Source organism: Cygnus olor, chromosome 1 (assembly GCF_009769625.2).
Source record: "Cygnus olor isolate bCygOlo1 chromosome 1, bCygOlo1.pri.v2, whole genome shotgun sequence".
In the NCBI taxonomy this organism is placed as follows: domain Eukaryota; kingdom Metazoa; phylum Chordata; class Aves; order Anseriformes; family Anatidae; genus Cygnus; species Cygnus olor.
Genome location: NC_049169.1, coordinates 44,778,092 through 44,796,325, shown reverse-complemented (window position 1 = coordinate 44,796,325; position 18,234 = coordinate 44,778,092). Strand labels below are relative to the sequence as shown.

The 18,234-nt window shown below is 44.1% G+C and overlaps 2 protein-coding genes across 4 annotated transcripts; both read left to right on the top strand.

The window, feature by feature from the left end:
- The first annotated feature begins 766 nt into the window (after nt 1-766).
- Nucleotides 767-4,763, top strand: APOLD1 (apolipoprotein L domain containing 1). 2 transcript variants are annotated; one of them, XM_040555398.1, is made up of 2 exons: nt 767-907; nt 2,342-4,763. In XM_040555398.1, exon 2 carries the CDS (start codon nt 2,347-2,349, stop codon nt 3,049-3,051), a length of 705 nt encoding a protein of 234 aa, XP_040411332.1. In that variant the 5' UTR covers nt 767-907; nt 2,342-2,346; the 3' UTR covers nt 3,052-4,763. The 2 variants fall into 2 exon arrangements, with proteins under 2 accessions (XP_040411332.1, XP_040411341.1); XM_040555407.1 differs by having other exon boundaries at nt 871-907; nt 2,322-4,763.
- Nucleotides 4,764-7,589: 2,826 nt separating this feature from the next.
- On the top strand, nt 7,590-15,512 carry DDX47 (DEAD-box helicase 47). Of its 2 annotated transcripts, none has more exons than XM_040555378.1 (12): nt 7,590-7,743; nt 8,326-8,419; nt 9,706-9,894; nt 10,429-10,500; nt 11,008-11,126; nt 11,632-11,703; nt 11,834-11,950; nt 12,104-12,250; nt 12,559-12,696; nt 14,086-14,156; nt 14,682-14,811; nt 14,902-15,512. In XM_040555378.1, the coding sequence occupies exons 1-12, from the start codon at nt 7,636-7,638 to the stop codon at nt 15,022-15,024; spliced, it is 1,380 nt and encodes a 459-aa protein (XP_040411312.1). In that variant the 5' UTR covers nt 7,590-7,635; the 3' UTR covers nt 15,025-15,512. The 2 variants fall into 2 exon arrangements, with proteins under 2 accessions (XP_040411312.1, XP_040411320.1); XM_040555386.1 differs by lacking the exon at nt 7,590-7,743 and adding an exon at nt 8,122-8,184.
- The last annotated feature ends 2,722 nt before the right edge of the window (nt 15,513-18,234 follow it).

The following is an 18,234-nucleotide window of genomic DNA, read 5'->3' as shown; positions in this document are numbered from 1 at the left end:
TTTAATTCAAGCTGGCCCTGGCACAGTGTGAAAGGCAGCACCGGGAGTGTCACTCAGAATGTTCCTCCCCAACACCCTGACAACCTCCTCCTTCTGGCCACATCAGTAGGTGGGCACGGCTGCCAGGCAATAGCAGGCAGCAATGGAGAGGATCCCAGTGACCCCTTCTTTCTCATCATCAACTGCTGGGCATGCAGCTTAGGAAAATAACAGTGCCCATGGTTGAGAAACAGAGCAAAAACACAGGGATGCTACCCCTTTTGCAGGTTGCTGCATGGTTTTGTCTACTGAGAAGGGGCAGGGATGGGAATCCAGAGCCGTCACCTTGCCATTTGCTGCTTCCTTACATGGGCTGAGCACCACTCCATCTGTCACGCAGCACTGCTGCGTTCCAGCCAGTCACAAGCACGATCATCCCAAAGAGCTGGGATTTTAAAAGTACACTGGCCTTGAATGAAGTAGCTGGCTGGCTGATGCTCTAGATGTGGGGTGGGGGGAAACTTCAGTCATCAAGTAATTGGCGGCTCCAGCATAGAGTAAAGTCAGTTGCTATTTCAGGGAAAGGAAAGGCAACTGTTCCCTGGGGGGAATGACTGCACTAGCTCAGAGCCAGGAATAGGCCGAGATTTTTTTCATTATTATTTTTTTCCCCCCTACACTTCAGGAAAAGCGAACACACAATGTTCATTCGCAGGGATCGTTTCCTGAACATGATGTGTGCTCGCTGTCCCTCAGGTCACTTTCCAGTGTGTCACATCCTTCTGCACAAGGGAGAGCAGGAAATGGCAAACTCCCAGTATGAGGCAAAGCATTCCCATTGCAGCAATTGGTCCACAGGAGCTATAAATTGGTCTCCTCCAGAAACAGACCAAAATCTGTCTGTTGGGAGGTCAGCTGGAAACTAAAGGTAAGTTTGAACCAGTATTTCATTGGAATCTGTTTGAGACCTGCATTAGGAAAGCATGTGCATTTTAGAAACCGATTTGAGACTATTGTGCACAGTATTTAATAATAATTTTAAAGCTATTATTTATTAATGATTTCTTAATAAACTGTATTTATAATTTCTTAATAATAGTAAATTAATAAAACAATGATTGTTGGGAAGATTTTTCCCTAAAAACAGGAGATGGCTTTGTTTTCTTTTATGCTGGCATAAATCAGTGTAATCAAAAGAAATGTTTCACTGTATGGCTGAGGCTATATATTGAATGACTGTTCTACTAACTGTGCAGTTAGATGGCTGCTGGTATTACTAGAGTCTGTTCTCAGAGAGAAAATATGCAGAACAAACAGTTAAGATGCTACAGAAATTGATATAGTTAATGATCATCATATTGATCTGTTGCTAAGTCATTGATGATGTGCTCATTGCTCATTTCGACACTGGTATTTATTTAGCTTAGTGTCCTTGTCCCTTCAGCTTCATCTCTGACTACAGTCATATTGAAAAAATAAGAGGACACTGCCTCCAGCTAAGAAAAGCTCAAGTGGCTTAAATAGCCTGATGATACCAAGGGCCTCAGAGAGAATGAGATGTTGTTCTGACAGTCACAGGAGACAGGGGAGGCCCTAAAGGATTCTGTGTGAGATGGATTAGGACAAGCAGAAGGAAAAAAAAATGCAACAAGAATAATTTATTTACACACTTCAGGAAGGAAAGACTCTTTGGTAGGTGATTTCTTCCTTCTGTAAGACAGGGAGTCTGCAGTATTAAAGCCCCAGGGGACCTAGTCGTAGTGTGCCAGTGTGAGGGACCAGGCCCCTCCAGTTCACAGTACAGAACACTTAGAAGAGAAAAGATGGCTGCATTAATGAACAGTTTTGCTTAGCTGGTCCTGAGACAGGGTTTTTCTACTACTGAGATCTCCTCAGAGTCTGTCCTTTCTTGTGAAAGATGCCCTTGAATATTGCAAATTCTCTGAATCCCACTGTGGGGACAAAACGTATTAGTTCTGGCAGCAATCGGACACCAAGTCACTTAATCTTAAGGAAATTTTTGTTCCCAGGGCAGGAGGAGATATTTTGTGTCCTCACAGAAGTAAGTACAGTACCTCAGATGCCAGCCCTTAAGATATGTTATTCTTCTCAAGGATCAAGAAAAACATTTAAAAATTCCTCTGTCTGAAAGTTGGAATGTGGTAATTAAACATATACGTGTGTACGTGTGCATGCACGTGTGTACGTGAGCATGTGCGTGCGTGCAGACAGCCAACCTTTCAAGTAGCCGAGAGAAACTAGAAAATTGGCTGCGTGCCATCCCTGAAATGGAAGTCCGGGCTGAGCATGTCTTGCGTTTTTTTCTGTAAATCCCAACCCAGCTTTTTCTGTTTCTGGACAGAGGCCATGGAGAGGAACGGTGCTGCCCTTCCCCAGGCAGTGGACCCCACACACCACTTCCACATAGCACTGCTGGATCAGAGACGGAGGCTGCGTGGTCAAATTGCTCACCTTCACAAGGCAGCTCGTAAAATAAACAAGCTCCGCAAAAGGTCCCTGATTGCCAACATCAGCGGGAGCTCGCTGACCGCCGCGGGAGCAGTCACAGCCATCGTGGGGCTGTCCCTGAGCCCGGCTACACTGGGAGCCTCCCTCCTGGCATCGGCTGTGGGTTTGGGCCTAGCCACTGCTGGGGGGGCTGTCAATATCACCTCCGATCTCTCCTTGGTGCTCTGCAATTCCCGGGAGGTGAGAAAGGTGCAGGAAATTGCAACGACTTGTCGGAAACAGATGAGGGAAATCCTCGGCTGCCTGGAATTCCTCCGCCGGGGGCAGGGCCCAGGGGACCCCACACTGCTCCAGTCAGAGAAGAGGGCCTCCATCTCGCTGTACAACTCCGTCTGCTTCTTGGTCTTCTGCGGCTCCCACAGCTTCCTTGTGCCAGAATACACAAAGGAGGTCACAAAAGTCAGCCAGGCCGTGCTGAAGGCCAAAATCCAGAAGCTGGCTGCCAACCTTGAGACCTGTACCAGGGCAATGGACGAAGTCTGTGAACTCCTTGAGTCCAGGACACAGCTTTCCCCACGAATGAGGAAACAGCCTGGGTGCTAAAACCACCACCGAGACCCCAAGACCATCCAGCTGAAACAGTGTTTGTCCCATAATTTAACCAGGTTATGATGGACACATGGACTATCGGGTACACGGCAGCAGATCCCAGAGCCTGATCACAGGGGAAGGTGGCCATTCCTGAGTCTCGTTTCCCCAGCCACCTAACTCTGCCTCCACATGGCAGCAGAAAGGAGTTGGTCAGTAGACCCATGAAGTCCCTGCAGTTTTGGTGCTGACTCACTGACCCTAGATTGTAAATAACTCATGAATCTATGAACAGTGAGAGGGCTGGGATACCCTCAAAGAGCCAGCAGCCACCAGTTTCCAGTAGAGTACAGTCCCATTACCAAGGTACATCTGGAAAGGCTGTTGAAGCAAGCAGCCCCAGATATGATAGACTCTATGGATGGCTCATCATCCCAGGGTGAAATAGAGGGGCCAGAAACTGTTGTGTCTTTTAAAGAAACTTCTCCTGGCTGAGAACTGTGATGTTTGTATTTTATTTATTTACAGAGGAAAATTTTAGGGTTTTGATGTTGTATTTAAAAATTTTGCTTTTTTTTTTTTTTTTAAAAAAAAAAAAGATCTCTGCTCCAAGGTGATACAGCTGTTCTGAGAGGCAAAGCAAGTCTGTGGCATGTGAGAGCAAGTTACACGATCTTTGTCTGTGAAGGAGGGCAAACCCCTATAGGAAATGGAAAGCATGGCCTGAATGACGGTAGTTATAAGATATGGGGAACTATGGTTAATCAGCGACAGATCTTAGGTAACAAAATAGGGAGAAAGATTGGTCAGTGACCCTGGGACCAGGGACTGCCTTGGGGTACTCTCAGGGGAGAAAAGTAAGTGTACCTTTTGGAGCAGGGAGGGAAGAGTAGGCTTGTGTCACTGGTCTGTGTTGGAGCCCAGCTCTGATGGGAGCACATCTGAGAGATGGAGGTGCCACTCTCCGTGCAGTCAAACAGCCTGTGAAACCCACAGTGACTTGTCTGGGAAGGGAGGAGGCAGTGCTCGCGGAGAGCTACACTTACTCTTAGCAGTGCTTCCAAGGGAAGGCTTCACATTGACAATACATACACTGGTACTAATAATCAAGAGGGGTGCAGAGGAGCAGGATGATTCAGTGGTCAGAGCCCTTAGGAAGCAGGAGGAATGACTTGGGATCCAGTTTCAAGTGACTGTTCTGCTAAGTACATAGTGACTTTCAGCCGCTCAGTGCCTCAGTTCCCTGTCTAAAAATGGGGATAGTAGCACTTCCCTACCTCACAAGGGTGTTTCTGGGACAAATATCGCAGAGTGCTCAAGTGCAGTGATGATGGGGATCATGTCAGTACCTGGAAGAGGTACATGGAAGACACCCCGGAAGCTAGCTTGAGACAGCTAGAGGACTTAACACAGCGACAATTCCACCTCCATAGGTAGACCCCAATCCGTAGGGGAACTTCCTGCAGAAACATGAATCAAAATTATCAGAAAAGCCAATCTGTAATTCTGTAGCGCCAAGAAAATCGTGGGAAGGGCAACACTCCATCTCACAAAGCTTGACTACTTCTCCTTACCTTGTCTCTTTCTCTCATGACTTCAACTTTTGTTTTGGCACGTAAAACAAAAGCTTTGGTCCCATAGAATGTGACTCAGATTTCTGTAATGCCCATGTTTGTTTGCCATAAATGAACAAGTACATTGCTAGTTTGATTAAATGAATATGAAGCACTTTTGTGTCAGTGTCTCTCTGCAAACCTGCATGTGATCACATTCCTGCCCCCCTGCCTCACCCCACAGCTCCAGACACTGTATGAGCAGCTGGATGTGCTCAAAAGGGGAGAATGAAAAGTGAGATCATCAGCTCCATGCTACCCAGATGGTGTTTGTGTATGAGTGTCTGCATTTACGTCTGTGTGACTACATATCCTGGTGTGCACATGAGCCCATGTACCCTGTGCATGTTGGTCTCTGACATGCAAATGCTGCGAGGTGCATACATGTGAGCACATAAGCATGTTTTTGGAGTGTGAACTGCATGCTGTGCAAAGGCAGGCATGGTATGGAATTTTTCTTAGTGCTCCAGCATGTCACCAGACAGCTCCGTACCATAAACACTAGATTCTTTGGAGACAGCTGTTTTCATCATCACAGACAAAATTATATAACTTATTTCTTCTCTTACCCTCTCCCCAGTTTTTCTGGCAATGCATCTTTTGTGTTCACGTCCCATCATAGGGAACAACATAGGAACAACAACACAGATCTGAATGGACAAATCTGAAAGAAAGATCTGAATTTGATAGCTCAGAGCTTCATGAGGGCTGGTTTGTTCTTCTTAACACAGTCCTGCACTGCAAGCACAGCCACCTCTTCAGTAGCTGAGGACAAATCAGAGATACTTTTACTTCCATTCTCAGCTACACAAGCAAAAAAAAAAATATTTTCTTTGGGGGGGGCGTTGGGGTGGAGCACATACCCCAGTATTGGCTTAGCTGCAATATTGTGACTCCCTTGGAGTCAAAAGCAACATTTAGGGAACTGTCTTATCTAAGCAGCTTTTTTTAATAGTAGTTATGCTATTAGTCCTTCAAATCAGTAGATGTGTTGGCTGAACTCTTCCTTCAGTAGCTGGGCAGTGGGGGAGAGAAGTGTGTATGTGTGAGTTGATGAATAGCCTGGGTTGGTAGCTATGAATCCTGGCCTCCTCATGCCATCCTTACTCCCCTTTTGCTGAAACTGCTGCAGGGAGGATTGATTCGGTGATGAGGTAGGAATGCAATTATCATTTTAACACAAAATCCCATAGTACCTTCTGAAAGCATAATAAAAAGTATATATGACAAAGGAGTCTGAATAGAGTCAGGAAGCGAGGATATTCTAATAGCCTCTCTGTGCATCCCAATGAGTGGACTGGACCATTTAACATTAACTGTCACCTACTATACACATCTTATTATGCATCGCTTATGAAACAGTTGCTATTATACCTGTACTAAAGGGAGTCTGTACACAAGGAAATCACCTAAACTGGAACTTACCAGAATAATTAGCAAATTGCTTCCCCTGCCCCCACAAAAACAGCACCTATCATATTATCTGTGCAGTAAGCTCAACAAAGAATCAGAAACAGTGACTTCCCTCACATCCCTGACTCCATTTCCCGAGGCGTCCCAGTGACCCTTACAAGGGTTCATGTCTATGTACTGGCCAGGCCTACCCTTCAGATACAGCAAGCTCATAGCTCAAACCCTTATAATTTTTTTAACATATGTATGGTCATAGCTAGCATCTACATCGGGTGCTGTGGTATTTTTCTATTTTTTTTTAAATCATTGCTCCTGATCACAGTGGGATGCAGCAGTTTAATTTCCACTGCTGCACAGTGAATTGTTTCAGGTTTCCTCTCCTTTCTCTGTCATGCAGAGAGTTTGTTCGGATTTCCTCTCACTTTCCTCATTGTTCTGGGAGCACAGGAAATGGCACACTTGGAATCCAGTGACAGATGCTCAAGTACGTCAGCTTTTCCACTATGAGCACACCCAGACAGGCTTCCCAAGCGGCAAGAGATGGAGGTCTGCTCAGAAACACAGTTATGAGTTCTGTTTTGCAGTCAGCTCTGCTGTCCTTTTCAGGCTCAAACCCTTTGATATTGTAGCACCATTCTTCCTTAAAGTAAAGGACATTCACCTAGCTGCAAGGGTGCCCTGCTGCAGTCGGTGTTGGGACTGCAGATCAGAGGGCACACCCAGACCTGATGGACAGCGGGGAGCTCAGGAACAACAGCCATGACATGGAATTTTGGTACCGCTTTCCCTCAAAGTGCACCACATCCACTGCCATTTTCACCTGTCACTGTGCACCTGCAGGCTGCCTGCCTGGGTGGTGACAGCACCTATCGAGAGAGCTGGGGGAGTGTTTGAATCACAGAATCATCAAGGTTGGAAGAGATCTTCAAGATCATCTGGTCCAACTGTCCCCCTACCACCAATGTGTCACCCACTAAACCATGTCCCTAAGTGCCAGGCCCAACCTTTCCTTAAACACCCCCAGGGACGGTGACCCCACCACTTCCCTGGGCAACCCGTTCCAGTGCTTGATTACTCTTTCTGAGAAGAAATGTCTCCTCATTTCCAACCTAAACCTCCTCTGGCACAACTCAAGGCCGTTCCCTCTTGCCCTGCCATGAGTTATCTTCCATTCCCAATGCCCATTCTCGCATTTTGCGCTCTGTCGCTACAGTTCAGCGTGTTTTGTTGTGTTTCTGCCACTTTGGTAGTTACCATAAACAGGAAAACAAGGGGGAACAATGAGAGTTTTTGACGTTTGTGACTTCTTTTCCCCACACTGGTACTTCAAAATGAAGTTCTGAAGACGTTAAATTGTTCCTTGCACGCTTGCATTTTGGGGGCTGGCTCGCTCATTTGCTTGCTTCTTCCATAGCCGCAGGATTCACGAGCAGGGACAAACTGCACACCATACACAGTGCCCAACCACCACGAGGGCCAACCCACGCCACGGCACTACAAGTCCCACAGCCGCCCCGGGGCAGACTACAGCTCCCAGCGTGCTGCGAGCCGCGCTGGGAAGGGACGGCCCAAAATGGCGGCGGGAGAGGCGCCGGGGCGCCCGGCCGAGCAGGAGGAGGCGGCGGAGGCACCGGCGGCGGCGGAGGAGGAGGAGGCGGCGGCGCGGAGCTTCAAGGAGCTGGTGAGGGGCGGCCGGAGCCGCTGCCGCTCCCTGCCCCGGCCCGAGGAGCGCCCCGGGCCCGGCGGAGCCGCCGGTGCTGGGGGAGGACACGTGCGTGGCGGCGCTGCCCGGCCCGGCCCGGCCCGGCCCGGCCCGCGGGTCTGCAGGAGAGCGAGGCCCCAGCCCCGCTGCGGGGGTGTTGCTGCTCCGGGCTCTGCCTCTCGGCCGCTTGCCCCTGTTTCCAGTTGCAGCAACTTGCCTCGGAGTTTTCCTTTTTTCCGCCCTAATACCATCCGCCCGCGGAGGAAGGAAGGCAGCTGTCTGTGTGTGGAAAGTTGCTTGTGTAAACTAGGGGGGGAATGACTAGTCTCTTACTGATGGCAGTCACTTCTAAGGGTTTTGAAAGGATCTAGGATGTTACTGGTGGAGTTGAGCACCTCTGTGAGCAACCCACGCTTCCGTGTAGGTGATTTGAGGGCCTGATGGGATTTGGCCGTGTTAGAGACAAGCTTGGCTCTGTTGCAGTATGTATGTAAGTCAGTGTCTTAATGTAGAACTCCCTGATGACATTTGTTTCCATTTCTTCTTTTCGCTAATATTCAGGGAGTGACAGATGTCCTGTGTGAAGCTTGTGACCAGTTAGGATGGAAGGTACCAACAAAGATTCAAGTTGAGGCTATTCCTGTGGCTCTCCAAGGTGAGTAGCCTGCTTCTCTGATCCCAGTATGGGTATGGGTGCCTCAAGAGCTCTGAGGGAGTTACCTTTGCTGAGTGATTATTGACAGGGCTGAAAGCATTCTCATTTCATCATGGAAGATTTCTGTATAAAAGTAATCTCAGTGTTCATTCTTATGTCCTTTCCTGATGGAGCTTGAAATGTTAATTTCCCCTGTGACACTGCCTGCAATTTCAGACTTTCAGATTAGCGTGTGGGTTCTTACATGTTCACTACTGTTGGATAGTTCTGGCACTCCATGTTAAATATAATTGTTTTCAATTATTTGAGCTGCTAGTCACCCTTGCCCATGGTCTTTCTGAAGTACTCAGGGATATGCTGAATGCTTCTGATAGACTTAGGACTGTGCATCTTCTGTTAGGGATCTACAACGTGCGTCTGAAATTGGAGATACCTTGACTGATTACATAGCTTGTGTAATCTGCTTTGTTGTGAGCAGACAATTTCTTGAAATCAGAGTTCTAGAGTGAGAAATAATGAAGCCACCATGACTTTCTATAATCGTACTGGGATGCTGGAAAATACGTTATTAAATTCAGCAAATATTTTTGCCTCTGGAATATTTTTTATTAAAAAAGAATCTGTCATGAATTCACAACAGCAGTTTAATATAGTGACACTGGTTTAAAAATGGAAATAAACTTAGTGTCTGCTCTGTCCTGGTACTTAACTGTTGTCATACTCTTTTAATCCACATACAATATTTTCTTCAAAAACAAAAGTTTTGTATTCCTGAGTTTTCTCTTTAAGGCCTGTTGGCAGCACGTTCTTCTCAGATGTTGGAATTTAGGAAGTTAGAATGGATCCTGCTGATGAATTCTACTCTGTTGCATATATTGTGGGTTTTTGGTTTTTGTGTAGAAGACTTGCTGTTTTAATCCTTGCTGGCTGCAAGCAGGTTTAGATTACTGTTTTAATCTATGGAACAAAATACATTGTGGTTTGTGAGATGTATGAAAACTTGTATATTGGCACAAATTTAACTGAAGAATGAAAGGAATCAGGACTGTAATTATTGCTGTTGTACATATGAAGTTAAACTCTTAAAATTCTGTAGACATGTTTTGAAGTTCTTTCTTCACCCTTTGAGTATCTTTTTTTTTTTCTTTTTTTTTTTGGTGGAGTTACTGCAGAGGCTGTTCTTTTTATCCTTAGGGAATTCTTGTGCTTTTCACACAGTTCCTTGAAGCCCTCTTTCTTTAGTATAGATTTGTAAGTGTTCTTGCCCTTCTTCCTCTTCCTTGTAGGTAGAGATATAATTGGACTGGCAGAAACTGGCTCTGGTAAAACAGGAGCTTTTGCTTTGCCAATTCTTCAAGCACTGCTGGAGGCACCTCAACGATTATTTGCTCTTGTCCTCACACCAACAAGGGAGCTGGCCTTCCAAATCTCAGAGCAGTTTGAAGCTCTTGGATCTTCCATTGGTGTCCACAGCGGTAAGTAGCCTTCCCTAGAAGACAGACCTATCAGTTGTGGGAAATAAACCATACTTGTGACAATGTGGTCTTCCCTTATAGAACACTCTGCAGTTCTTCTGCATTTTATGTCCAAACCATTAGAAATGGAAGTATGAGAGAATCTTCCCAATAATGAGTTCAGTTAAATTGCATAGAGATCTGCTCTGTAGCATGTTGTAATTTAATCTTCCCTTCAAACTGTCTGTTATTTTTTTTGTGGATATTTTTAGAATTCTGAGACTCTGCATCTGAGTTAGGCTGCAAGGAATAGATTCTGTCTGTAGCTCTTGAACTGTGAAAAAATGTTTGGGGCTGGTAAGGGCTTCAGTGTATAGCTTAGGAGGCCTGGGAAGGTCAGGTGTGTGGAAATAGAGTGAATTCTCACAAAGAAAACAAGTTTTTAATTTGTCTAGTGCTGTTGTGGGTGGCAAGGAGTAGGAGGAAGCACATTAAGGTTCCAGGGGTTGGCTGTTGCTAAACTGAAAGATTGACACTATTCTGTTTGTCCTGCAGCGGTTATTGTGGGTGGAATTGACACGATGTCTCAATCTCTGGCTTTAGCCAAGAAACCACATATTATAATTGGTAAGTCAATGTGCAGGAGGTATGGGGTATGAATATGATAAAATTGCAGTCATCCAAAGAGTGACACAAGCTTTTGCGCATTTGAAGAAGTGAAAGTACATCTTTCATTTGTTTTAATCCAAAGAACTGAGTTCTAGCTTGTTATGTTTGTAGAGTAGGCATCAGTAACCTTGCTGCTATGAGCTCATTCCAAAGCATGCCTGTTAGATTGCCTTTGTCTTGGCTTTTCATTCTACTGAAGTATTCAAAACCCTGGTTTCGTTCTTCTCAGTGCATCTCGTATGCGGTCAGTTTTGTTTTGCTTTTTGAGGGGCTGCTCTTCAGAGAGTCTGACTCCGTTAGTCTTACTTCAAAACACTTAAAGGATAACCTCTGAAAGAGTGCTTCCCACAAAGCAGTCTGCCTTCTCTTCAGTGAAGAATTCCATTTCTGTGACAGATGACGTACCTCTTTGGATCTTTTCCTTTGCTTTCATTCTTAACTTCCTCTCTCTGATTCTCTTGGTAGCAACCCCTGGCCGTCTAGTTGATCATCTGGAGAACACAAAGGGCTTCAACTTACGAGCTCTGAAATTCTTAGTGATGGATGAAGCTGACCGGATCCTCAACATGGATTTTGAGACAGAGGTAGGAATGTGCTAAAGGAAGATTTTTTGGAACACCACTGGGGCGTCCCTTTAAATTGCTTCATGCAGTCGTGTAAATGTTTCAGTGAGTAGTTCTGTAGAAGTTAATAGCAAATTGTAGTGAAGATCTGATAATTGCATGGAAGCCTGTGGTGAGAGCTGAACTTTGCAGCAGAGTACTAGGAGGCATTTTATTATGAAGTCTACTGCTTTCTCTGGAATGCCTGACATGTTCTACAGGAACACATTGGTCAATCACATACGCCTTCCTGCAGGAATATTGATTGCTATTTGCACTGCTGTTTGACTTCTGGAGTGCAGACTGCATGACTATCAACAAAGTATCAGCCCAGAACTTCCCATGAGAAGATGGGAAGTTTATTCCTAGTGTGAACTGAAGTTGCATATGGGGCAGAACTCCTCATTTGGACGACTGTGATGTTTGGAGGGGGGTTAGATCTTGATTGCTGTTCTATACAGCATTTCTTTCTTTCGTCTTTCTACAGGTAGATAAGATACTGAAAGTGATTCCTCGAGACAGGAAGACATTCCTGTTTTCTGCCACTATGACCAAGCAGGTAAGAGCAGAGTACTCTGCTTTAATTATCCTTCCATCAGGCTACACTGTTGTCTAGGCTGCCTGGTGCATGCCCAGGCTTCTGACAAAGTCTCTGTCCATGTGGCATTAACTTACTTTGATCTTCCAAGGTTCAAAAACTCCAGCGTGCTGCTCTGAAGAATCCTGTTAAATGTGCTGTTTCTTCCAAATATCAGACAGTTGAAAAACTACAGCAGTACTACATTTTCATCCCATCCAAATTCAAGGTAATACCCCTTATCTTCTCTATTCTATATCTTGTCTTGTTGTTCCCACATCTGCAAAATATCTTGTCATTTTCTCTGGCTTATACTGAACTTATTCTTTAATGTAGCATATGTGATTATCTTTTTTTTCCCCTTCCCTGTTTTTCTTTACAGGACAGCTACTTGGTTTATATCTTGAATGAACTAGCTGGAAATTCTTTCATGATATTCTGTAGCACATGTAACAATACTCAGAGGACTGCTCTGCTGCTCCGAAACCTGGGGTTCACTGCCATTCCGCTTCACGGGCAGATGAGTCAGGTATGGGCATATCCCACAGAACGGAATAGACAGGAGATATGTCTCTTGGGAAATGGGCTGTACCATACTGAACTGCCTTGCATAAGGAGTATTTCACAACTAGTGGACTGGACTGATCCCTAGAAGCTAATCTAATCTGAATGCTGCCACTGATTTCTGTAATAGTTCAAAAAGCAATCCGAGAAGTGAGTTTTTTATTTTTTTCAGCGGTTTCTCCTCCAGTTCTTCTCTAACAGTATTTCAACAAGAACATATTAACCAGAGTGAACGTTATTCTCTCATTCTCTTTTTGTTGTCCTTTGTTCCAGAACAAACGCTTGGGCTCTCTAAACAAGTTCAAGGCAAAGGCACGTTCTATTCTGCTGGCTACTGATGTTGCAAGCAGAGGTCTGGATATCCCACACGTAGATGTGGTGATAAACTTTGATATTCCTACGCACTCTAAGGTAAGTTAGTCTGTGTGCCAACTGAGGGTTTTCTGTCACTGCGAGGCATAGCATTGAGTGTTGAAGCTAGACAAAGAGACAACTTGTGTTCTGCTGACTGGATGTGTAGTTCACACTTGTGTTAATGAAAAGAAGTTGTTCAGCCTCTGCGATTGAGTTATCTATTATTTGGCTGGATGTTCTGATCTGGATTACAGAACTGATCCTATAAGTTAAGAAAAGTGAGGGATGTTCTCTGTCTTCATATTTCTGCTTAGAGCATGTGTTTTGTTGTACTGCATCAAGCAGATTACAGACTTTGGAAATAGTTTTACCTTATCACAAGCTTCAGGAAGGCATCTCTGTTCCTGTGATACAGGTTTTGCCTTTGTATTTTGAACTGTTGAAAAGGGAAAAAAAGAATCTCCCACTCCAATGTTCTTCGAGGATTTATTTGATCAAGAAAGATGTCTTTACGTTCCACTTTCATATCACAATATTATAGCAAACTGGAAAAAAAAAGCGAGTTACTAAGTTTCTTCCTTACAGAAAGCATATTATCTTAGGGTTGTGACTGTTCACCAGCCTAGTTTCAGAAAGCACACTATTAACGTGCAGTTAAGGATTTGCTGTTGTTTCCTGTAATGCTCAAAGGTACTGTACACTGCAAACAGAAGAAAGTATGGCTCATCTTTGAGGACATTGCTTTTGCCATCGTAAAAGGACAAAAGTTAAAGTTGGGGGGCCAGGCACATGAACGACATCGTTAACTTTTGTGCACCTCCTTCTCAGCTCACCATGTCACAGAACACGTCCTTTGATTTCTCTTGTTAAAAGTGATGTCCACAGATACTGCTTGGAGGTTAGAGTGTTTTAACTTCTGTAATGCGGTATAAAACCTGGAAAACAGCCCAGAGCTGTATAAACTGAAGGTGCTAGATAGAAGCTTCCAAATTGTTCTCATCCATCCTCCCTTTCACTGTGTTTGCCAGTTTTAAATCTACTTGCTAGAGAGTTTGTATGGAAGACAGATGATGTAGAGCACTAGATCCTTAGAATGAAAATGGAGGCATTGGCTCGCTTTTATTTTAAATATTAGCTTTCCAAGGAAGTGATAGTTCCATTAACATGTCATGTGGCACAACTTCTGTTCTGTAGTCTTGAATAATCAGAAATGATCTCTTCTTTTAAAAAGAAAAAAGAAATGTTAAAGATGCTTCCACAAGCCACGTCATATCAAACCCTAATGCTGCACACAGTTTAAGTCTATAATCCTGGCCCTATTTTCTCCCCATTTTCTTCCTCTGTCCTGAAGAAACAATCATACAGTCTGATTTTTCCCCAACTTCTTTTCTGTGCTTGGTGTGTATTTTTTGGTGTGATATTGCTTATCAAGAAAATTGCTTTCAGGATTACATTCATCGTGTTGGGAGAACAGCTCGAGCTGGGAGGTCTGGAAAATCTATCACCTTTGTCACACAGTAAGTGTTAAAATATAGCAGACTTATTCTTCCTAGTTGTCTTTTAGTGTAGAATACATCTGACCTGATCCTGGTTGAGAAGAAAATAATGTATGTCATTTTGAGGCACCAGCTGGATTTATTTAGCTATAGGGGAGAGTGTTCAAAGCCCACAGGGGTGGGGAAGGACAAAGCTGCTTCTAGAATTTATCCTGGATCTATGTAAATACCAGAAGTAATTGTTAATAACTTCACTGTGTAATATATGTACGTTTTTATAATATATGCAGGTTTAAGTGTTTTTGTTTTTTTGTTTGTTTGTTTGTTTTTAAATGCTGAAGTATTCCTCTAAGCAAAGTCTTTGCCAAATACTTCTGAAGTAAATCAGTGAAGGATAGCATTCTTTTGATGCGTTTAAGAGTTGCTTGTGAGACCATCAGCACAAGCCAGCAGTGTCTATTGGGAGGAATTAAGGGGCAGTGTCTGTAGTTAGAGACAGCTGAAGGAGTCCCAGCTGGGCTGATTCAGGGTAATGTCTTTTCTCAGGTATGATGTAGAGCTGTTTCAACGCATTGAGCACCTGATTGGCAAGAAGCTGCCAGCATTCCCCATGCAAGAGGAGGAGGTTATGATGCTGACGGAACGTGTGGCTGAGGCCCAGAGATTTGCTCGAATGGTAGGTGGTATCATTTTGTTGTTGTACTTGTTGTAGTCTGAATTTCCTTGTCTGACATAACTTCTGACTGATCTCTTGATTGCATTGCAGGAGCTGCGGGAGCAGGGAGAGAAGAAGCGATCTCGGAATGGTGATGATGATGACACAGAAGAAGCTCTTGGTGTCAGGAAAAAGGTGACAGGTGGGAAAAAGAAGAAACGGAAAGCCTTCTAGCTCAGTGTTTGGACAAACTTTTACCTTCTTCTTTATGGCTACATGAGCTTGGCAAAAACGACCTTCAGCATCCATCTCCAGTGGATTTTTTTTTTTCTGGACTGCTTAACATTTAATTGGGTAGTCCAGATGGAAACTACCTTCCTCACTTCTGCTTTGCAAGTTACAGACTGAGCTTGGTCCATTGTGGTACCATGGGGTCAGTCTTCCTTCCAGAGACACCAGACCATCTCCTCAGGGCATGGAAGCAGATGTGGTTTGGACCCAAAGAGGTCCAGGGTGGTGCAACTTTCCTTTTGCTGCAGCCTGTGTCTCACAACCCAAACTCACCGAGTACATGTGGAGTCAAATAGGTCTGTCAGAAGAAGGAAGAGATGAAAAAGTTAAAAGAAGTAACTGAGTTTCCACAGCACAGTTGTGATGATTTTGCCTTAGAGAAGGGACATGTGACATGGACAACTCCAAATATAGCTTAATTTTAAAGCTAACTGGTTTTCCGTGTTTTGTCACTGACCTGTTATGCTTGTTTTGAGTATCAGCCATGCCAGAAGGTTTTCCTCAGGTCTTATTAGTGATTCACATGTGACATAAATACTTTAAATGTGTCAGCTGAAGAGTGGACCAACAGAAATCGAGCCAGTTTTGTCTGGGTTGGGCTGTTTACTGCCTGGAATTCGATCCGGAATATGTAAAGATTGGCAAGATCAAGTACTGTTTTGTTTTGTTCTGTGGCTGATTCCTGTAGTACTTACAAACTAACACAAGAGGGTGGTATTTACATAGAAAAGCAACCAACGAGCTGGATGGTGGAGAGTAAGAGGTTTTTTGCCCTATTTATTTCTGTGGCAGTTTTCTTTGTCTTGTACGGAGATCAGCATCATATAAATAGACTCTTGTGAGAATGGAAAAAATGTACTTTTCATATCAGACTTTAAGGTTAGTGCTAGTTCCAACTGACAATAAACATATTTATACTGGCCACTCTTTGGTGGGCAGGGAAGGGTGAGAAGCTCCTTTGTGATCATTCAACACAAAAATGTAGTGTCCATTAGAACCAGAAACTGGGCATTCTGCTCCATGAAAAGCAAAAAGTTTCTTCTCTAAGAGGTAAATGGAAAGTGGAAACTACTGCAGTAGTTAAAACCAGAAGGATAGTTACTTTCATAGTGTAAACATAAATCTAATACACACATGTATGCTAGTCAGAATGCCCCCAAACAAAAGTATAAAAGCAACACATTTTACAAAACATGAATGCTAATCAAGCTGTGTTTTGTAATAAGGGCAATGCGTTTTCTTTAAGTTAACTCTCTTATCTTTGTGAGGAACATACTTACTGGTGTTGAGTGCCTGAGTCCTAACTTTGTCCTTTTTTATAATAGTTAACTCAAATCTTCCAAATATTCGTCTTCAAGTATGAAGATTCTAAAGCAATCTAGGATCAGTGCAGAACTCGGGTATGTTAACTGCTGAAAGCATTCTTATAAAGCAGGAGAGAGTGTACATCTCCTGTGGGCTTTGCAGCAGGGAGGCAGGAGTAGAAGCACACTAACAATGTTAATTCTACAGGGTCCTTTGGTAAGCACCCCCTTGGGTAAGAGGAAACAGCCATAAAATGTACCAGAGATAGAGGAATAAAAATGAGTGTGCGTATGGGTGGAGATGCAAATGCTTGTTCCCTATGGAGCAAGGGAACTCTTGTGACTGCTCTTCTGGTCTGCTGGGTGCTTGAATTTATGATCCATAAAATGGATGGGATTAGACCTGTTATCAGCAAGTTAAGATTATGTGAATATTGTATTATACTAAATGAAAACTCCCTAAGTTTCTGGGTCTCTTGAAAACCCATGAGTGCTATCTCAGCTATGTAACTTTGGTGGCACACAGAGCCAGTCATGAACCAATCTCGCAAAGTGATGTGGAGGGCAGTTTTACTGCCAGAGGAAATGGGGCAGGGTCATTCCTTCCAGAAGCTGCATGAGGCTTTCCTAACAGGTTTTAGAGACTCCAGCAATCTCTGTGCTCTTTCTTGTGTGGAAGGTTGTATTAGCGGGGGGGAGATCTGTCTTGCCCCCAGTGGCAAGAATAGTGCAGGAGAGTAGTAGTATAATCTTTGTAAAAGGTGCAGAGCCTCCTTGAGAGCAGTGACGCCTAGACAGTTGGACACCTCCCTTTAGTTGGAATGATAAGCTGTAGAAACCCTTGGCACTAGAAAAGCACAGGTCTGCCCACATCCACGTTCTCACCGGTGCCTCACCTGCCACAGGTATGTGCATTCAATTTCAACTAAAAATACTTCAGCCGGTTGGAGTGGCAGGAAATAGTTTCTTACTGTGACTGTGCCACGAGGGATAGATTGGAGGGTGTTTATACAACCCAAGTGGAATAGGGAGTGTCTAAAGACGAATTTGGTCAAAACAATTTACAGCCAGACTAAAGTAAAATCTGTGGCTGATCTAATGAAATGTGAGGGGAAAAGAATGGAGCGAAACCTGTCTCTCTCTGGCTAAAAGAAAACACCAGCATTGATACGTGTGTGGCTTTGTGTACTAACCGATGCGGGTGTGTTTGTTCAGTTAGGAGGACCTTTGAGGGGCAATTCTGAAGTGTACTTCTACAAAAGCCTCTCAAGTCCCTGCTCATCAGGGAGCTGAGGTGGAAGTTTTAACAGGATCAGGGTAGCACAACCTGCCAATTTTTGTAGTTGAAACTCAAATGAAGTTTCAACAAACGCTGTTCTCAAAAGCTGTTTTCTGCATTCCCCAAAGGTGAAATAATGAGAGGGTGATGGTTTATGTACTTGTAATAAGTATTTTCATGCTTTATAGTTTTGATTTCTAATGCTGCACAGATGTTTACCTCAAGTGGTAAAGAATGGGAATATAATGTCTTTCATTTTAATATTACAGAGCTAGCAGAGGCAGGACAATCTTTCAGAGGGGAGGAGTAAAACACTGATGTCAGGGTTGAAAGCAGGGTTGTGTGCAGGCCTAGTACTAGGAAACCAAAATTTGGGTTTCTGTTTTATTGTTACGCCACATAAATATTATGAGGGTAGCTGCAAAAAGGTAGCATGGTTCCTTGCAACCCTGCCATGATCCAGAGCTGTTATCTGACCTGTCTGAAATGGATTTGGCTGTATCAGTTCCAGAGGGAAGTGCCCTCTGCCCAGGGGCTGCATGACCAGACATAGGCAGGAAAGCACAGCTG